The 20,854-nt window shown below is 47.1% G+C and overlaps 5 protein-coding genes across 5 annotated transcripts; 3 read left to right on the forward strand and 2 right to left on the reverse strand.

Annotated features, from left to right (window-relative positions):
- Positions 1-1,178: 1,178 nt before the first annotated feature.
- On the reverse strand, positions 1,179-3,560 carry N7509_000744 (ankyrin repeat domain-containing protein; the record flags this gene model as incomplete). The annotated part of the gene is made up of 1 exon (XM_056625381.1): positions 1,179-3,560. The coding sequence occupies one exon, from the start codon at positions 3,558-3,560 to the stop codon at positions 1,179-1,181; it is 2,382 nt and encodes a 793-aa protein (XP_056493963.1).
- A 3,865-nt stretch (positions 3,561-7,425) lies between these two features.
- Positions 7,426-9,174, forward strand: N7509_000745 (uncharacterized protein; the record flags this gene model as incomplete). The annotated part of the gene is made up of 1 exon (XM_056625382.1): positions 7,426-9,174. One exon carries the CDS (start codon positions 7,426-7,428, stop codon positions 9,172-9,174), a length of 1,749 nt encoding a protein of 582 aa, XP_056493964.1.
- Positions 9,175-11,939: 2,765 nt separating this feature from the next.
- Positions 11,940-12,239, reverse strand: N7509_000746 (uncharacterized protein; the record flags this gene model as incomplete). Its single annotated transcript, XM_056625383.1, has 2 exons — positions 11,940-12,009; positions 12,055-12,239. 2 exons carry the CDS (start codon positions 12,237-12,239, stop codon positions 11,940-11,942), a joined length of 255 nt encoding a protein of 84 aa, XP_056493965.1.
- A 1,772-nt stretch (positions 12,240-14,011) lies between these two features.
- On the forward strand, positions 14,012-17,328 carry N7509_000747 (uncharacterized protein; the record flags this gene model as incomplete). The annotated part of the gene is made up of 6 exons (XM_056625384.1): positions 14,012-14,040; positions 14,118-14,272; positions 14,714-14,785; positions 14,838-16,260; positions 16,331-16,706; positions 16,897-17,328. The coding sequence occupies 6 exons, from the start codon at positions 14,012-14,014 to the stop codon at positions 17,326-17,328; spliced, it is 2,487 nt and encodes an 828-aa protein (XP_056493966.1).
- Positions 17,329-17,972: 644 nt separating this feature from the next.
- Positions 17,973-19,871, forward strand: N7509_000748 (ATP-binding protein; the record flags this gene model as incomplete). Its single annotated transcript, XM_056625385.1, has 3 exons — positions 17,973-17,991; positions 18,046-19,511; positions 19,566-19,871. The coding sequence occupies 3 exons, from the start codon at positions 17,973-17,975 to the stop codon at positions 19,869-19,871; spliced, it is 1,791 nt and encodes a 596-aa protein (XP_056493967.1).
- Positions 19,872-20,854: the final 983 nt, after the last annotated feature.

Raw genomic sequence — 20,854 nt, forward strand, 5'->3', positions numbered from 1 at the left:
CCTATTCTGTATTTACCACTTAGTGTGAGGATGCTCAGATGCTCACAGAGATCAACGTACTGCGTATCATACGAAGCAAAGGAAACAGCTGTTCGACGAAAGTAATAGCCTGAGAAGAAGAAGAAGGAGGAAGCTGAGATGGAACTAAGTACATGTAGGCGTGGATGCCTAAGTGGATGCCATCTACGTCAGGCATCCGCGAATGGTAACAACCCCAGTTCGTTACAGCAGACATGGCATTAAGTGCTGTTCTTACAGGACAGGGAAACTCAGGGGATACTGTCCGTATAGTGACAGACATTGCGGCAAACTTGTGGGACAGAGACGTTTCGGCTCTTGATGAAACGCACTTCTGGAGACAGCCAGTTTCTGATTCTGATTTTTCAATTTTGAGCCCAATGGCTGTCATTGCCCTCGTCGTCAATACTTTGTACTGGAATGGAGTAATGATTTAGATTACCAGATATACCATGATTGTCCATTGGAACTGTACCTCGGCTAAACCAACAGAATAATCACAAACTTTAAAGAGACAGTCAGTTCTCTTTAATAGTTATATGGCATGTACTTCAATTATAATCACGCTTCTTGAAGTGTCTTATTCTAGTCGAGATATCCGAAATCCCAATGAGGACCGCTGGATACTATGGTTCATAAGATGGATACAGTTGCTAGCATGTACGGCTTATAAGTATCAGAGACAGCTTCTGGAAAAACAGCTGATAGAGTATAGCACAAAGCGCTTGGCGGGCTGTGTTCTGATCCTGGTCTTTGAAAAAGAAGTAGCAGATTGTTGCTGAGCTTGGCAGCCTATCTTTTATAAGATACTTTGCTAAGACAGATTTTCCACCACCTAGATCTGCCGAGACCAGTAACAGACCAGAATCTTATTCTAGCCAACTCATGAAACTGTCATAGTTGAGGAACCATTCACATGTACTATCTACTCAAGATTCTACATGATCCTCATACTACTCATATGTAGCGTCCTGAGTGCTTGAGGTAAGACGAAATAAGTGAAGGCACTCTTTTTCTTTATCGGACAACATCTGCTTGACTGAGTTTTCCTGTATCTCAAGCTGCTTCTGTGTAATCCTTCTATGGTCCTCTGCAATGTCTTCCAGACCTATAATCCTTATATCAATATAATTTCAGTATTATTCTCAATTTGCGCTAGACTAACCAGATAGGACATCGCCGATTCTCTTCTCTCTCTCGGCCGTGTTCGGAGCGATCCTGCTTACCAGGTCATTGGCATATACAGGGCCAAAAAGCATCAGATCGTTGGAAAGCAGAGGTAACTTATCTAGCTGCTTCTCAGGGCTTGGTGATGCAGTCATCGCGCGAGAAATCGGCTCTGCAAAAAGACGATTTCCCTGAAAAGAATCTCTCATCGTGGGCAATACCGGAGCCTTCGGGTTGAGGAACGCATACACATTGGTTGAGCGATGCAACTCTGCCAATTTTGACGCACCATAACCGAGGTTGTCCAGCGCACTGGGTTGGGCACCACGTTCGATAAGCAGCTTGAATACGTCTAAGCGGTCATGCGACGCGGCAATGAGGAGAGCTGTTTCCCCATTTCTTGTACGCATTTCAACTGCCACACCCATGTCGAGGAGAAGCTGGACAATGTGCACAAAACCGTTCTCTGCCGCATGGTGGAAGGCAGCGAAACCGTACGTATTGTAAGCTTTGATATCAGCTCCATTCTGGATCAGCAGGGTCACCATACCTGCGTCACCAGAGGCGCAGGCGTAATCCAGCGCGGTTTTCTCATTCTGATGCCGATGATTTGGATCCGCACCACAGGAGATCAGGTCTTGGACGACCCCTTGCAAACCCTGGATCACAGCAAGGGAGAGGGACGCGCCTAAATTGTATCTAGGCGAGAGCGTCAGCTCAGCGTTCCGGATCCGCTTGCTGAAATTGTGGACGCAGGATACAAGGCGTAGTGCGATGCAACCTTGTAGAAAATCACCCCAATCGACTGAGTGGTAAGGATGACTGCGTGGTAGCTCCAGGGAAGCCTGGAAATCATACCAGAGCCGCAAGCTCTGCACACCATAACGGAGAAAGAAATCCACAATATCAGCTTGGGAGATGCCGGACTCCTCCGCGAGATAAAGATGGGCCTGGAGGGTGAACACCGAGTATTCTAGGAGCGGTAGTTCGAAAAAGAGCGTTTGCAGTGCCTCTGCTACTTTGGCGTCAGATATTTGATGACTTATCTTCCCAGGAAGTGGACGATGAATTGTAGTGTGGCCGTAAGTTGTCATTAAAGAATGAGAAGCCCTATTAGCATCTTCCTGTGTCACGCCCGGACGGACCCATCCCAGGAAGTAACGCGAATGCTGGCGAGTACTGAACCTGAGTAGAGTCATAGAGGGACATAGAATGATCTGTCTCTGCGACAAGTACTTTATGCAGATGGTGGCGATCTGATGATGGCATCGTGCTGCAATATCGGAGAAAACAACAGAAGGCTGCAACAGCTTCAGACCCTTTCGTACCAGAAACTCCGGGACAGTTTGGTGGATGAATTGGATTGTGTCGCCACGCACTTCAAGCAAGCCACGTGAACGACTTCGGATGAATCTGTTCAGATGGACACCATTGTTGATGAAATTTCCAGAGGCCTGCCAGCTGTGCAATGTTGCGATTGAACCAATTGACTCGAACGCTAGCGCGAAGCAGAGTTCGAGTGGAGTGAGTCTGCGACATGCATAGAGTACCCACTTGAAAATCTGGAACGTTTCAACACGCTGTGGATTTGAAAGTCCGGAGAATATCTCGGTGTATAAGTTTTCCAATCCATTGGGAGTTGTGCGTAGCCTCTGCATCTTCGCAGCATAAGGCTCGCCATCGTCCTCAGCCATCAGTAGAGCGTTGGTGACCAGATCAACCCAGAGAAATACACCATCGGCTTGGCCGATGATAGATGCAGCTAAATCCTGATTTTCCGAGGTTTTCGATATTTGCGATATTTTCTGAAACGTGAACATCTCGATATCTGACTGGTTGAAACTCTCGGTCCAGATCTCGATGCAATTTTTCATCGTGATATTGGGATAATGGCGGCTCGACAGAAAGAGACGGAGTTTCTGATACGGTTGTTGACCCTGCTGAGGAAACAAGTGCTCGAAAAAGAATAACGTCGAGCGAATATCGTCCCTGAAACCCTCGTCCAATGCATCTACTAAGATGATCGTCGATCTCCAACTCTTCAACTTTGCAGTAATTCTGAAGACTTCCATCAGTTCCTCCACACGCCATTCCAAATTTTTGCCCTTGACATATCTTCCGTCGTCTGCAGTCAACAGGAATTCTTCTAATAAAGGTCGATTCGCGGTAAAAATTTCATAGAGTACTGTTCGCAATAGCCCGAGGGTCGACTTTTCCAAAATGGTTCCACTTGCGTCGAAGAAGTAAGCTGCAGTTGTCAGCGAATCCCTCGCGAAGTCGCGACGTAATTCCTGGAGTGTGTGCTTCATCAGGATAGATTTTCCGGATCCAGCTTTCCCTTTCAGCCAGAAAATGGTTGGTCGCCGCTCTTCCATGTAAGGTAATGTGGTGTTTGCAGTAGCCAGGTCCCAGTTCCTGGGAATGGGGAACCGATCACGCGGTGCCGGGCGTGCATTTGGGGATATTCGAAGGATTCCAGGACTGTTTTATTCGTTATCAGGAGGAAGAGGGATTCACGGCCTGAATACTCACCTATCTTGCAGTTTTTTTGCAAAATCTTTTCTCTCGCCTCGCTTGTTTTGGACTCTAGATGCTGTCAGCACATTGTCCCAAAGATTCCTTTCTCATCATTGTCCTGACCGTAGAGCTGTCTCAGAGTTTGAGGACTTTCTTCTGCTGAGCTGGTCACAGGCACCACTGACAATAGTTCTTTGGCATAAGCTGATGCAGTAGCTGCCGCATAGCCTTGCCAGTGTTTGTTTTTGTGTGAATCGGCATAATCGCAAATCCCTCTAATCACTAAACATGGGAAATTATCCATCAATCCTGCGGCCTCCATCTCGAAGCAAAGAACGTCGAGCTGTTTCACGATATTGTTCCTGGTCCGGCCATGTTTCATGACCTGGTTTGCCGAGGCAATTAGACCGTAGTGGATTTCAGGATTGTTGCTCGCACGAAGAGGCCGGGCGAGCAGCTTTCTCCGATTGCAGCAATCTTCGCATGATTTACTGGGATCAACATGATCGTATTCTGCGGAGAACAAGAGATCCTGGCCTTGGCCACGGTGAGTAAAGTTGGGCACCATTCGGGGATGCCTCCGAAGCATATCGGACAGCAAATTTGGGGTTCGATGGTCTTTTAACTCATGATCTGCACGTAGCCTAGCTACTGCTGTCAAAAGAAAAGAGGGTGGCTTATTCAGCGTGCCTGTCCGTTCGAAACGGCCGCCTGAGATGGTCTTGCCGTAATCATACTGCACCACACCCTCAAATCGGGAGGTCGGAATGCTAACGACAACATCCCCAAGTCGGATATCGTGCTTCTTAGTCGGTGCTCCTCCCCCAATACCCACCATCAACCAGAACCTGACTGATCCAAAGCTCGATAGCATCTGACTTGCAACTATACTTGCTGAGGTAGTCCCATAGACTCCCACTGGTAAGCAGGCAGCGACCACGTTGTGCTCACAGATCTTTCCTAGGATATATGTATTGTTGTCTGTCCGAGAGTTTTCAAGATTGGGATGGATTTCATCGAACATGGCTTTGGTAGCCGCAATTTCAAGAGAAATGGCACAAATAATTCCAACAGTATAGTCATGGTGGTGGTACATTCTTGTGGATAGGACAGAAGATTGTCCCTCGCTGTTGTCATCGTCTACTTCATCTTCATCCCGCAAGTCACCACTGTTTATCATAGTAGATATCGGCTGTGATTGCTGCTGATTAGTCTTGCCCTGACTTCCCGACATTTTGAGACAATGGTAATATAAGTCGCCTGTCCAGAAGGCAAAGCTCATCAGGGCCTTGTTGGCTGATAATACAGATTCTGGCTCCATGGCCTTGGTGCGGCTGATTATGGCGGGGTCTGATTGACATGTCATATGCCTTACCCCGCTTCCCGGATCAGTGCGCCTTTATTTCTGACCTTTTCGCAATCCTGACCATTTTTCTAATAGTAGTCTACGACTAACTAAATCAACTCGTTAAGAAGCCTAAATCTAGCTATTTTGATGAATCTCAGGTTACTCAGCTCTGCAAAGCAGTTTTTGTTTCGCCCTCCTTCTTGAGGATAGCTTTCTTAACCTTTATTATATAGTTAGTGTTACGCGTAGTTAACTGGTCACGGTGAGTGATTAGATCGTGGGTAAACAACTTACTAGTTGTTCTCTGTTGGTTGATCGTGTGTGATATCTATCACTCGCAATCGTATCGTTGCTGTGCTAAGCCTTACACAGACTCGGGTCCTGTTGAGTAATTTCGAAGGAAGTGCCAGCTAGGGTGCCAAGTAGGTCAGTCCGAAGAGCTCCCCTACTTGTAGTATGTTTGTCACAAGATATGAAACTGAATGAAGAACAATCCAAAGGTACTGTATACTGTAGTAACTTAGATTGACTGATCACGAAGAACTAAATACATATGCGTAAGGAGATTTCCTTATATATCTAATCCTTCCTGTCCTGTCGAGAGGATTCGCTTCCTTTCACGAGGACAGGTCCGTTCCGTCCGAACGTACAGGACGGCATGTGGCGGCCGTGCGATCCTCTCGTTCCTGCGTCAGATCTTACCGTAGGAACCACCACGGTTTTCTTCGACTGCCTAGAAACCGTGGTTCGTCTTGCGAAGGCCCCGTCCCTCAGACCTATCGCGCCGTGGGGCGGGGCTCATCGTACGGATCGTTCCGTCGTGGGTCGGTAGGATTCGTACGGTGCACCCTGCCTTGGGATAGTGCCCCTCCCCTGGCACCCAGCTCTTCGCAAGGAGCTTCGTGGTCTTTTCCTCGACACCCCCAGTTATTGCGTATCGTGCTGCTCCAGTGGGGATGCCATGGTTTCCGTTATGGTATTTTCACGTGACCTGCGGGCGGTCATGGTGGTTGCAGAATGGTTGGCTCTTGATGGCCCATTTGTGATTTCGACCCCTCTCGTCGCAGGGTCCGTAACATATAGTTAGCCTCTTCTTTCCCTCAGAATAGAATAATAAAAGATAACCCCTAAACTACAACAGAATAAGCGTTTCATTCGTCTAGTAGTCGTCTCGGAGAAGATTGACTCAATTGGTGCTTTGAAGGACCATGATAGAGACCATCTCTAGATATTATAAACAATGTAGTTGTTGGCTCGAATGTACCAAGGTAAAAAGGACCCACTCGTCATTGTCCTTTGCATGGAAGGTGGCTACTGTAGTGCTTCAGGTCGTGGTAGACCAGCCAATGATGTATATTTCACTTCAGCCTGGAGGGTCAAGAGCGAGCCTTGCATGACAAGCGTGATTCTCACCCAGTGTCACCCCGTTCTGACCCTGCCTATTGCGCACTCACCCTAATCACCCGGGTCGCGCGACGCTAAAGCGGCGCTCACCCCATTCTCACCCAGGCGGCACCCACCGCACTACTGTCTATGTTTTAGCCACACGCCGGCAGGTTAGGTAGTATGGTGGGTGACCACATGCGAATCCTTGCTGTTGTATGTTTCCCCCCTTCTTTTTGTGATTTATTCAGTGTGATTTTTATTCAATACGATTGCCGCGTCGCGTCGAGTTGAGGTAATATACGCGACACAAGGCTACTCGTAGTGTACCTTAAGAAAGCGGAGTCGAGGTTAACTATGGAGGCCACAAACTTTTGTTGTCCCACCGTAAATCTCAATCCTGCCACCTTGAGCGAATTCGATATCCCAAAAAACTTAAGAGAGATTGAAGCCCAGTTGTATTAGAAGTATTTCCCTGTCGAAAAACAAGACAAACTTGAATACTACCAACCCCAATGCATCACAAGCAGTTGCAACCGACCGCTCTCCAATAAAATCGTTGATGCATTCTGGCCAGTTAGTAGGTTGTGACTAAGTGTGTTGTGTAGAGTATTTTAAGAGGCGGAGATGGTTGAGAGTTTCAGGTTTGCAGGGGCCCATCTGAGAAATCACCCCGGTGAACCTAGGGTTACGTGAGTCGAATAATACGTGCTCTGGGTGGTGGAGTGACTAGCTAGCTAGTTAGTTATTGGGCACTGTTACTAGAGGTAAAGTGGAGCTGCTGTTGCCTTCTGCTCTGTTTCTCACTCAGCCTTTATCTCTCCGATTGTTGATGGCAATTTAACTCGCCTTAATATTGGCTGTGTAAAAGAGATTCAGTCACTCTGTGCTCAAGAAACGCATACTCACCCAGTTGACTCATATCGCGACCACCTATATTATCTATTAGCATCTGCATGGCGCGAAGAGAGAACAACCAAGATAGCCCCGTAATGGAAACAAATGAAAATAGAGCCCCGCTTCATACCCGGGAAGGTACGCTTTCGACTCTTTCTGCCTGGAACATGCTAATCATCCTTTATAATGTAGGCACCGCTCAAGAATATGCTAGAAAAGTCCGTCATCGCGCAGAAACAGAATCGGAGCAGTCACTGTACCCGGTTGACGACTTTGGAGATTTCGCAAATTTCCTTTCGCAGCCGTATACCCCCAGACCACCACGGTTGAGATCACCTTTTTCAGCAGTTGATCCGACTTGCTGCTTCGTTTCCCTATACAACATTTCTAGTGCAAATATGACACGAATCTCATTTGAAACAATAGGGCAGTTCGAGGAGCTTGGTCAGACAGCCATGCCCAACAATGACTCCTTTTCATTACTCCTGTTGCGCGGTTATCCTTGTGCAAAATGGTTGAATCATTTAGGAGCAAGGTTCGGTATTGATCCTGAGTTCTTCCGAAGGCATCTACTGTTTGCATCGAGACCTGGAAGAAACTTGTCGAAGCCCGCCGCCACACAAAGACGCCCATCGTGCCACTCGGATATGCTGTCGTTACAAGTCACCACAATTAGCTTGCAGGACCAAGACATGCAAATGAAGCACCAGAAAGAATTAGATACCTTGCGAAAGGAATCGTTTAAGCAGATAAGTACCTATACGAGCAACCTTGCTCTCTTGAACTCTTCAGATATGACCGCAGGCGATTCGTTTGCTCGAGAGTTCTCCGTCCACGACTTGGTCTGCTTTTCGTTAGAGCAATCGATCTCAATCTACATCCCTTCCGCTTTGGAAGGCCGACTGGGCATTGTCTGGCATGATGGTTTAAGACAACTAGGTGATGAGATGAAATGGCCATGGCAGAGTAGTAGCAGTCGTACAAACTCTATTTTGAAATATCTGCCAAAATCGCTACACAAACCCGGGATCTCCTCCAACAGCAGAACAAGAACAATGAGGGGCCAACCGCAATCTGCCGAGCCTTCTGCAAGGGCCGAATTTTTCTTGAAGAACTACCTTTACGGACATATCGATCCTCCGCGTGCAGTCCATGATCCCTTATACGCCTTGAGCCCGTTCTTCAACTTGGCAGTTTCGTCTGAAATGGCAATCCTAGATGTTCTGGACACCAAGATCAGAGAAGAACTCAATCATTCTCATATTATTGGAAATAACAGTCCGACTCTGTCAAACCTGCTCTATCATCAGCAAGTTCTCGGGCGCCACATTCGAAACCTCAAAGAAACTATCGATGCCATCGAGTCGCGATATGAGCGGAGCATACCAGGAAATGCGCCAGATAGCGACGTAAGGGTGTCTACTACACAAAATGTCGAGTTGATTCTGGGAGATTATCGCGCGGCACTTACATACGCCGAAACTCTTGCGGCTGAATGTGTACAGGGGATGACCATAACAGCCCACAGTGCGACTATCCGCGAGTCCGAAAAGGCTGTGGTTGAAGCCCAAAGCGTGACAAGGCTCACTAAATTAGCCGTCTTCTTTGTGCCTCTGTCGTTTGTGGCTTCGTTGTTTGGTATGAACGTGCGTGAGGTCAACCCTGGCAGCACTCCGCCGTTTTGGTCATGGGCCGTGGCATCTCTTGCCGTAGGAGCTATTACCTGGGCACTGTTAAAGCATGATGAGATAGAAGATTTAACTAAGAGAGCTTGGAGGAGTTGTACGGGAGGATGTATAGCAGGCGTGCACGAAGCGACTCTAGAACCAGATCATACTGTCTAAATGCAAAATCTGTTGACTTTGATCCATGGTTACTACTCTGAGAATCCGACATATCCCGTACAATTTTCTCTTGAATATCAATTAAATACAGGTCAGTGTGATCACGGTGGAAATAATCCTTTAGGTTGTATGGTGTATATCAGGGATTCTCTAAATAGAACTGGAGCTGTCCAGTTAGGTACGTGACTCTTACGAGGATTCTAGATCATTTTCACCGCTGATTTGGCACCTTCACCTCTGTGTGCAGAGCAGTGTGGCGATCGGAGTGTACTTTTTCTATTTCTCAAGAATTGGCTGTTGTATGACGGGTAGGACGCTGATAAAAACTCATTTCGATCTTGTGATGTTCCCTCAGAAGCTAGTGGAGCCACCATGTAAGCCGGCGTAATGATCACTCCTTCACTCACTCTAGAGACACCATTAGCACGGTCAGGATTAGAGTTCTTGGTCGTAGATGTGGCAGTCAAAGCGGCGACCAAATTCAAGCAGCAAATATTGTGCTCAGCATCTCATCTGTTTTCCCATTCAAAATATGAACACGGAACCTGAACGCAGTGACACGTGTCACATGTGACGATATGCACAGACTTCTCCAAGGTTCACCCGGGCACTAAGCTAAGGCAGCAGGACTGCATTTGGGCCGTGATTCCACTTTCACAATATGCACAGATTTGAGAGCGCAGCAACAGAAACAGGGACATCCGGCGTGGCTGTGTCTTGACTAGTGGGTTGGGACGCTAAGCCAGGGAAGCAGGACGGTATTTGGGCCGTGATTTGCCTCTCTCACATCGTCAGAGAGGAACTATCTCGTCAGCGGCTTCTCGTCATGGCATATTAGATCAGCGAATGATTCGCACTTATAGCAGAACCTCCAGATTGAGTTGTTCCAATGAGTCGCAAGAACTTCAGTACCGTGTAGGCTGGGCTGCAGCAGCCTGCATCTGTAGTTGTCAGCTGATCCTGCGGATATTTCTAAAGTAGCCCCCTCTCCGGTATAGTCAGAGGGAACTAGGCATGCTATCCAGCCCTCTAAAACATTATTTGTCGTAGACTTCTGCAGTCACCCTCTGAATTTCTGCCTTGTACGGAGTACCGGACCAAACAGTTTTTTCGAAAGTAACAGGGGTATTACCACGTGATTGGGTGCCAAGACTGTTCCAAGTAGGCTCTCTCGACTGTCTACTCTAGTCACTATTCTTCCTTAATCTGATTTGTTCAGTCGCACGCCAATACCGCGACCCTTTGCCACAGCTCTAATTTGGTCACGGTGCTCACGATGGCTGTCGTAGGCAATATAGACTTTCTCGCGAGGGACGTCTTGTACGATAAACAGAAACCTTACAGAATGAAGTTTGTTCCGCCATCTGGTCTCCCATGGTCAAATATAAGGACCGAAATCCAACCCCAGAAGATCGAAGATATTCGGGGTCGCGAAAAAGATTTTTCTCTGGACACAACTGGTTTCTCCCTCGAATCGTTCGACTCCGGCATGACTTTCGAGGATTTCAACGACCATGACAAGATTGTTCAAACATATTTACCGAATGTTTCCAGGCTCCTGAAATCCATGCTCAATCCATCCAGGATACAAATTTTTGAGTTTCTCGTTCGTTCGCCTTCATGTGCCACGTCTCCGCCTAAGACTAATGAAAGCAGGTTCGGAAACGGGGCGAGAGTTTTCCAATAGCGACAGACACTACGTATGAAGACCACCAGCCCACGACTGCAGCACACATTGGTTGGTAAATGATTTCTTCAAAAGGTTCAAGTGCTAATATCCCGAAGACATGACGAATGAATGGGCAAGCATTCTTGCCCGTCGCCTGAATCACAAAAATGGAATCCACTGTCTCCCTGGAAAGCATTATCAGTTCATAAAGTTTGTTGCCTTCTCCGCTTAGCCCTAACCAATTTGGCCACGGCTAATTTTGACCACAGTGTTTGGGCACCAATTCGCGGACCGGTTCAAGATTGGCCTTTGGCACTCTGTGACGCATCCAGCCTCAACCCACACTCTCTCCACGCTGGGGACGTTGTGTTCCAGGACTTTCAAACAGAAAACTTACTGCTAGAATATCACCCACAGCATCAATGGTACTATGCCAGTGAGCAAATGCCCAACGAAGCTTGGGTGTTTCTCCAAGGAGACAGCAAGGGGAGTTCATGTCAGTAAGCCAACCTTACACAATCATTCAATTATGTGCTGAAATTTGCCTAGGTGTTCCACATTCTTCTTTTCCTTCATCCTAGCGCTCCAGGAAAGGTTCAACCCAGGCAAAGTATTGAGGTGCGGGCCCTCGTCTTCACATGATAATAGCTCCGTCTTATTAGAACCTACTGGTGGCAGCCTGTCATTTCCATATTCTTCCACAAGAAGCTCCATAGTCTGCCCAAAAAATTGATGGAGTTGAGGATTTAACAGTGCTGTATCCAGCCAGTAACTATATCTGGTGAAATCGATGTCACAAGCTAGGATTTACCACCTGGGCACTAGAGTAGCTGAAAATCGGACTGCCATTATGAGCTAGAAGTTGATCATCTGTGCTACCGTTGGCCACAGGGACGATATTATCTTTTAAAAAGAATAACAATAATAATAATGATGATACTAATTATAATAACGGACCGACCAGCTATGGAAGGTGCAATGGATGTTTTCAAATGTGCCCAGGTTGTGAATTTTTTTTGTAAAATACGCGATCAAAAATATCAAGAACTTCAAATTTATATTACTTTTGATTTCCGATACACACATCCACTATTCGTCACTTTCGGGTCGTATTAGACGCCTCTTGAACGGGCAGATCGTGACGGAGACACCGCGTATTCCTTGATCTGCAGATTAGTAAGCACAGCATTTATTCATTTGCAAGGACTTACTCATTGTCATAATCACCTGTATCATACAGGATTGTCACGTTAACCTCCCCGGCGGAACCCGGTACTGACATCTTTTCGCCAACAGCGGCACCATAGAAGATATCCTTGTCGCTAACCCTCTTTTGACCGAAGCTGTCACAAGCCGACTTCCAGGGCTGCTCTAATTTATGTGCGCTTGATTCCATCGTTCAGATTTAATTTTCAAATCCTTGAATGTGCGGTAGCGATTGTTGAGTAATCGTCGTAATGTGAAAGGCTGCGTCGCATTAGATATCGCGGGAGTCCAAAGAAGCGAGCGCCTAAGTTCGGTTCTTAAGTCTTTCAAGCTGCACATACATGTTCCTCAGCCGCCAAGTGAGTATGTTTGGAGTGAAATCCTCCTTCAGGGTTGCTCTGAGCAAGTAATCCTCTATTTCTCGTTGCTTTAGAGTGCCGCGTTTGGATATATAAGGGCGAGATAGGTCTAATTATTTGAAGCCCCTTCCAAATTCTTCACCCCTCCACTGTACACACCGCCTCTTTCCGCCTTATCTATTTTGGGCATTCATACGGAGTATACAGCCTCTATTATTTAAATTCGATCGCAGGTCTCAAACGGAATCAATTTCACACCGATTGATTGAGGTTGCACAGGAAGTCATCAAAAATGCTCGCTCTGATGTGGATATTCCTCTATATCAAGAAGGGATCACTTTCTCCTACATTAGGTGTTCTCACGTGTAGCGCTATTATGAATAACGTGCATCGCGTAAGACTTCCAGGGATTGTTGGGAACCTCCGAGCAAAAGCTGGGAATTGGAGCTCGGCGGACCCGCGGTATCCGCTGCGAATGCTAAACACGGCTTAGTGACCATGCGGGAGCACAGACTAGGTGACGTGGCCCCGCCCCCTCGCGGCACGCTTCGTGATCACCTGGGCTTCTCGTACTCATCGCTGGCCTCTTGCTTGATCAGGTTCAAGTCCGAGATGAGATATGTTTGAAAAGTAATTGGTGTTTGAATTAGACCTTTCATAGTACTATGATTGATGCACCGAATTTATTATTCCATTTTCGTCCGTCCAACATCCAATTTCGCATGGATTCTTTGGCAACATTGAAAGAATCTCGCTCAACTATTCGTTCTACGTGATTGCCTCCGGGACGACCGAGGATCCGTGCCTCCTGGAACTTCTTTGATCAGTATATCTGATTGGCTCTATGCAGGGTTGTCTTTCAGATTGGGAACAAATTCCTACCTGAGCCGTGTATTAAATGGGCACGGGTGTACGGAGTACAGCAACTGAGGTTGTTCAAGATGTGCAACCTCGCCTCATCAAAACCTTTCTGTAGTTCAGTTTGAAGTGGTGTGTTGGCACTATGAGGCTCTACCCTTCCTACTATCAGGTCGCTATTTCCTATCCTTGACCTTGAGAGAAGTGAATTCCGATCACCGCCGGTATAAGCCATCCATCTCTCTCTTGCATCCTCTTCGTACTACACTCAACTTGACTTGGCAGCATAGAGAGAGACCAGCCCAGGCGATCGATATGCCTCGGGCTCGAAGCTCATCGTCATCTCAACCGAGCTCCTTGCGGAGGCTTAAAGTAGTAAAAGAGGGTACCCAGAATATCCAGTAAGCCCCCCCTCGCCCCTAACTGTATGCTGTACAGTATCTCATTATCTAAGCATAATTCTCGTACCGGGAGTAGGGACCCTTGCTTGTGAATCCTGGTCCCTCTGCAATCAGGCTTGGACAGATGCGCTCGCACAACGGGACATTGGGGTTACTATTCACTCTTACGATTATCATGCGTCCCTGAGCGACCACTTTTCCTGGCAGCATCTCCTAGATGAGGGAGCCGAGTTTCTTAGAAAGGTTCGAACTTTTCTAGATAACCAAAAGGTAACCCTCACTTTCCTCGTTTTGTCCATTTACTAATAATATTAAGGAATCGCAAACTCTACTGTTCATTTGTCATGGCCTTGGCGGTGCTATCGCCAAAGAGGTGCGATGACCCAATTCTCAGTTAATAGCCACGAGGCGTGCAATATGCTGATGTCTAAAGGCTCTCTATCTCTCTAGAACGGCAGACAGCCAGTACCCCAACCTCTTGAACGTTGTGGCCGGCATTGTGTTCCTTGGTACTCCGCACCGCCTCGAAGGAGGCGATGAGGAACTTGGTGATCGATTCACCCGCATTCTAAAGCTTGATACCAACAATGGCACGGCATTAAGTAGTAAGTCCCTTAGACGACTAAAAAGGGAGTTCCGCTTGATTCTCGGCATCGCGGATCGTTTCAATTTGGCGAATTTACGTTTGAATATATTATCGATCTTCGAAGAGAGAGATACTCCAATCAGGGACACCAGGGCTTTGATACATAGGTCAAGGAAGTCAATTGTTCGAGCCCAAATTTACTTCACGTTCAAAGAATTCGATGCGAGCTAACTCTACGCCTCCTACTAGATCGTTGACGAGCCTTTATGTTCAATAAAAACGTCTTCAGAATATAGAATCGGCGTGCCGCTCGACCACATTCAACTTCCTTCTATGAGTGAGGAACATGGGGCATCAATCTTGCAGATACGGCACTGGTTGGTGTCAGTCATTCAACTTGGACTCCACGGTACGATATTTGCTCTTGGCATCATTGATCTGGCTTACTGAACTAATATAGGCAAATCTCACGATGTAGAGATTTTGAGGGAACCGACGAACGACAACTCATTGCTGAACCAGCCCCATATATGTGAGTTAAATACACTTATCATAGACTATCCATTGCTGACATTTCGCCTCAGATGCCATGCAACAGGCTTCCAAATCCGAAGTTTCCAGTCAGCCAGATCCTAGGACGCTCTCTTGCGTTAATACTAAATCAAGGCCAGGACATAAATCTCACGTGGCTCTCCTTGAGTTCTTTTCTGTGGAACAACGTGACCCCAAAATACCTTGTTTCATGATGGACACATATGTGAGGAACAAAGACTTCTACGGAAGACAAGATGTTCTAAGCAAACTTGATGATTGCCTTCTCCCTTCAAATGACACGCTGCCATCTTCGCAGCCAGATCAAATACGCGTGGAAATATTATGCGGCATGCCTGGTTTAGGGAAGACAGAAATCGCCATGGAATACGCGTTTACTCGCAAAAAGAACTTCGATGCAGTTTTTTGGATCCGAGCCGATGATATGTCCAAACTTGAATCGGACTTCGCCCAGATCGCTATCAAGTTAGAAATTCAGGACCCTAGAGAGCCAGATGACAAGATCAACAATAGAGCGCTTGCAATTGAATGGCTTCGCAACCCGTTCAAGACAGAGCGTACTACCGGGAACCAATTGAGAGCTTCCTGGCTGGTTGTGTTTGACAATGCCGACGATCCTGACATCCTGAAGCCATATCGTGAAATTGCTAGTAGCGGAGCAGTCTTGATCACTAGTCGCAGCCCCCTCGCGAGGACAGCCCTCTCGCCACATGCGATCTCTGTCGATGTCCAGCCGTTTGATCTAGAGGATTCTGGATTGTTTGTTCAAAAATTTACGGGGATCCAGGGCCGGCTTGAAGAAGCAAGGCAGGTCGGTGATCTACTAGGTGGGCTGCCACTTACGCTCGCCCAGATGGCTGGCATAATCAGGCTCGACTTTTTAACCTATACTGAGTTTATGAGACTTTACGATGCTGGAGAAATCCACAAGATGGAGGTTCAACAACCACAGTTGCCAGCTCGTAGTAACGTGTCAACAGTCTTGGAGAAGCTGTCAGATGCTGCCCGAGCAATTTTGGAAATCTCATCGTTTCTGGATCCAGACAGTATCCAGGAGAGGATCTTGATGAAACATACTACTATTATCGATATGCCCTCGTATCCTGAGGATGATGCTGCCTTTTTCAATGCTCGGAAGCAACTGATCGGGTCTTCTATTTTTCGTCATAATCAGGACACGGCTGAGTTTTGGATGCATCGTGTTACGCGAGATGGTGTGCGTCTCCAAATCGAACCCGAGCGGCAACGAATGGTATTTTTAAACGCGGTCACCAAGGTCGCAGCGGCCTGGCCGGTTGGAGAAGTTGAAAGTCATGATGTCAACCTATGGGAGGAATCTAAAGCACTCTACCCGCATGTCATCAGCCTGGAGAACGCATATAAGAAACACTTCAAGCATCAAGAATATGTTGACAGTGACTTCGAGTTTGCTAGACTTCTCAATCGCGCTGGATGGTGAGTTACCGCGGTCCTTCTGGTACTTTCTGTACATAACGATTCTCGTGGATTACTAACCCATATGAAGGTACCAACACGAACGCGGCGAATCGCCTATCATAAAGCCTTTATTGGAATTGGCCCTAGAGCTTTGCAATCGCAGCAAAGAAATCGATCACCAAGACTTGGAATCCGACATCCGACACACACTTGGTGCAGTCGCCAGCGGGACAAATGACGCAGCCAGCAGCATGGACCATAATAAAAAAGTCCTTGAGATACGCTTAAAGATAGCAGAGAAACTGGGAGCAGTGGACGAGAAACTCGCAAGCGCTTATAACCAGATGGGTATATCATGGATGATGGCTGGCGAATACACAAAGGGGGAAGAATCTTTTGAGACGTCTGCACGGGAGTACGAGAAAATCCCGGACTACAGCAAAGAAAAGCGTTCTTTGGCCCTTGTAAATCTTGGGACGACGAAGTGGCTTCTGGGGGACTTGACACAGGCGTCTAAAGTGCTAGAAATGGGCCTCGCAGATCGAGTAGAAAAATATGGAGACATGGACAACCATTGTTTCAGGTAAGGTATCTACTTTAGTTTTACTCTGCTTTTTGTTGACCCTTGGCTAACGCTCCAACCCTTGCTGGCAGGACCGGTCGCTTCTCCACGCACTTGGAAACGTGCGGTTCTCTCAGGAAAGAATCAAGGAGAGTGAAGATTTCCATCGACGGGCCCTTCAGCAATACCAGTCAACCATCCGCAACCGCCATCATCGAACTGCAGATGTCTGCCACAAAATGGCCCAGCATTGCCTTCGCAACGGGCTTCTTGACGACGCCATCGGATTCATCGATCAGGCCCTCAAGAATTGGAGCGTCGACTCAGCAACATATGCTCGGGAGATATCGCGGACTTCATACCTCAAGTCTAAGGTGCTTTCAGAAGCTAATCAGGAGGATGAGGCAAGAAAATTGCTACGGGAGGCGGCATCCATGCGGCACAAGATCACGGGGGTGGAGAGAGACGGCAAGGACCTGCGGGAAGAAGACTTCGACGAACTTGTCACATTCTGGTCTAGATAGAATATAGGCCACCAATACCTACTACCAGTATTCAAGTTATCGATAAAGTTGTGGTCTCTAGATGGTATTATCCCTGTTTCCATTCCTCTCATGTACTCCCAGTAGACATTGAATTACTATCTGCTATTCACCGCGAGAGCCTCAAAGCGGCGCTCATATCTTTCGGTTACCAGTATATAGCTCCTTAACCAGATGTGCCTTGTACATACGACCATAGGGTGTGGAGAACAGGGCTTCCCGTCCGCTCAGCCGTACTTAAGCCACACGCCGGCAGGTTAGTAGTATGGTGGGTGACCACATGCGAATCCCTGCTGTTGTATGTTTTTGCTTTGTATTTTTTGGATTTTGTTTGTCTCTATCGTTGAATTATTTTGAATTATTTTTACTATTATACTTTTGATACAGCTGGAGCTTGGGCGTTTGTGACTCATATTTTGGGTACTAATAGTAACAGGGATCCTGGTTGGTCGATGTGGAAATGAGGCTCTGTTCCCTTGGCCTCAGGCATCAACGTGCCTTCCATGCATACTAGTAGTACGTAGTGACTTCCTTCTCTCCTCTCTGCTTGTCTCTTGCCCAACCACCAGTTTCTAAACAGAGCTTTTTCTCTTGAGTCTTCACATCGCCAATATTAACCAGTGAATATGGAGAGCACTTCAATCGGTAAGATAATCCCGTCTCGCATGCTTCGCGAATTTGCCTTATCAAACCCAATAGTCCAAAACGCCTCACCAGGCTCCATTTGTGAGATACACAATCTCTATCGAACCAACCGAGACCGGGACGGTAACACCTCATGGACCACGGAACTCCCTGAAGACCTCATCCAGCCGGCCGAAGGCGCTGAGTCTAGCGCTTACGCCCTCGTTGTGAAAAACACCAAATGCTATGATGGTCGCAAGAGCCTCCAGATTCACTCGATTCGGGTACAAAGTGAACCACTCAAGAAGTTCCTTACCCCGGTGCTAGCCAAATATCCAGGCATTACCATGCTCCTTGATCGAGTCGAGTTCAAACAGCCATTCAAGCCATTCGTTCATCGGTGGAAAGAATTCGTTACCGCCAGAGAGGCCGAGCAAGATCCATCCACGAAACAACATGTTGATCTACTCTATGGAGCTCTAAAGACAGAGCTGGTGGATACTATTGCGAGAAAGTCGGATCTTATGGCAAATGGTGTTGTGACCCACGACTTGCTCTGGGCTCTATTCCAGCCCGGTGACACTATCTTCACGGGTGTTGTGGATGGTCGACCTCGCGCTTTTACCTGTGGGCCGGGTGATATCGATAGCAAGGGAAATTTTGAATTGAAAGGGTCATACGTCGACTTTGATGGGGCGCGTTTTGGACTCGCGAGGTATGAATTTCGTCTACCGCACTTCGAAGGCACATGTCCTATCACAGATTTATCAGTCTTCCCCTTGGAATACCACAAAGACAAAGCTGCCATCCGAGAACTGCTCATAGATCGGGGCAAGCTTTGGGAAAGCTTCAAGGGTTACCATTACCGGCAATATGATGGCGCTGGAAAGGGATACTTTTTCGGTCGGCAGATCAAGTTCAATATCAAAGGCCGCATTGTGATCGACACAGATGCTTTTAACACTTTCAACCCCGACGAGGAGATTTATCTTCATTCTACCACGTCAAATGAGCTTTCCGACGCTGAAAGACTGATCGCGACGCCAGTGCTGCGCGGTTATGCACTGAAGGAAAAGAAATGGCTGGAATTCTTTGTTGGCAATGTGTCGGACATTACCTGGAATTCGAGGGCATTTGAATCATTGGTCCTCCCGGAGCGTCAGCATCACTTGAAGAAGCTCATTCTTGCCGTTGCCAAGTCCAGCTCCAAAAAGCTGGATGACTTTGACGACGTTGTTCAGGGCAAAGGACGCGGTGTTATCATGCTGCTTAGTGGTCCGCCAGGGGTCGGAAAGACTCTCACAGCCGAGGGTGTCGCAGAAGTCATGAAAGTGCCTCTTTATGTGCTGAGTGCGGGAGACCTCGGTACAAACCCTTCAGATGTTGAAGATAGATTAAAGGACATCCTCAAGATAGTGCCAAGATGGGGTGCTGTTCTTCTCCTGGACGAAGCGGATGTTTTCATGGAAGCTCGCAATTCAACTGACCTCGCCAGAAATGAGCTGGTTTCTATCTTCCTCAGAGTTCTGGAGTATTATGAGGTAAGAATTTCAATTTCTCTTTTTCTATATAGCATGATATCTAACCGACACTAGGGTATCTTGTTTCTGACTAGCAACCGTGCCAAAAACATGGACCCAGCATTCGAGTCTCGAATCCACGTATCCATTCGCTATCCAGAACTTGATGCGACATCCCGAAAGCAAATTTGGACGCAATTCATCGGCGATTCGAACCTGCGTAACGTCTCTGAAGAAGAACTCGCGGAGCTGGCAAAGTTGGAGTTGAATGGCAGGCAGATCAAAAATATCCTACGAACTGCCCACTTACTCGTCCAAGAGCAGAATACCGGTATTAGCTATGAAGACATTAAAGCGGTCCTGGATTTGCGATCCATCTAGACCCAGACAGATCGAAAACAGACCACATGGGCTTGAAGTTGCTTGAGGGTTCTCTTATTGCTTATCGTTCAAGGATGTGTCGACATTGCTATCTGGAAGGGCCACGATGGATGCTTTGCACAAATCGGAATAGCGAAATAGCTTTCACCTTGCTCAAAATCAATTTTAAAACTGAGAATTTCTCTTAAATTTTGAAATTTATCGTATCTTGAAATTGCTCTTGTCAAATACACTGTCAAAGATTATGTACGATGCAGATCGCCCGGTGTAGCGCCCAAGCAGCCATTGGCGCCCAACTCAACTAGTACCAGTATACTAATAACGCTCAAAATATCATTATAGGCCAGAGGTTTGTACATGGTTAATTGACATATTTAGTAGATCCATGGGACAGCTCTCCACCGGACAGTCCTCTCATATCCGTGCCAGTCCTCGCCTCCTTCTCTGCGCATATAGTGCCATCTCGTCATTTGCGGTGAACCAGCATGATTGCAACATAAGGCATGTAGAAGTAGATAAAAGTCACACCGTTTCCCGTTTCATCAAAGTGCTGGTGACGAAAAAAGCGTGGCGAGGAAAGAAGCTGGCGAAGTAGTAATTCGCTACTCGGGTAGTAGACTGTTCGCAAATTTCATCGTAGAATTTGTGTCCGAGTACAGACATGCAAGCCAAAAAGAAGAAAAAAACATACAACAGCAGGGATTCGCATGTGGTCACCCACCATACTACTAACCTGCCGGCGTGTGGCTTAAGTACGGCTGAGCGGACGGGAAGCCCTGTTCTCCACACCCTATGGTCGTATGTACTAAACACAACTGGTTAGGAGACTATATAGTACATTTGATTCAGAATAAGCCATGCTTACTGCAGACACGCAAGTTAATTTCCAGGCCAATTCACCTGAGCGGCATTGATTGGGCAATACGGAGAGTAGTACATGATAAATACCTAATTGGCGGTTGAAGCTCTCTTGGCACAGGGGG

The sequence above is a fragment of the Penicillium cosmopolitanum genome, assembly GCF_028827165.1.
Source record: "Penicillium cosmopolitanum strain IBT 29677 chromosome Unknown utg000003l:1.0-3747932.0:1.0-3751027.0, whole genome shotgun sequence".
NCBI classification, from domain to species: Eukaryota; Fungi; Ascomycota; class Eurotiomycetes; order Eurotiales; family Aspergillaceae; genus Penicillium; species Penicillium cosmopolitanum.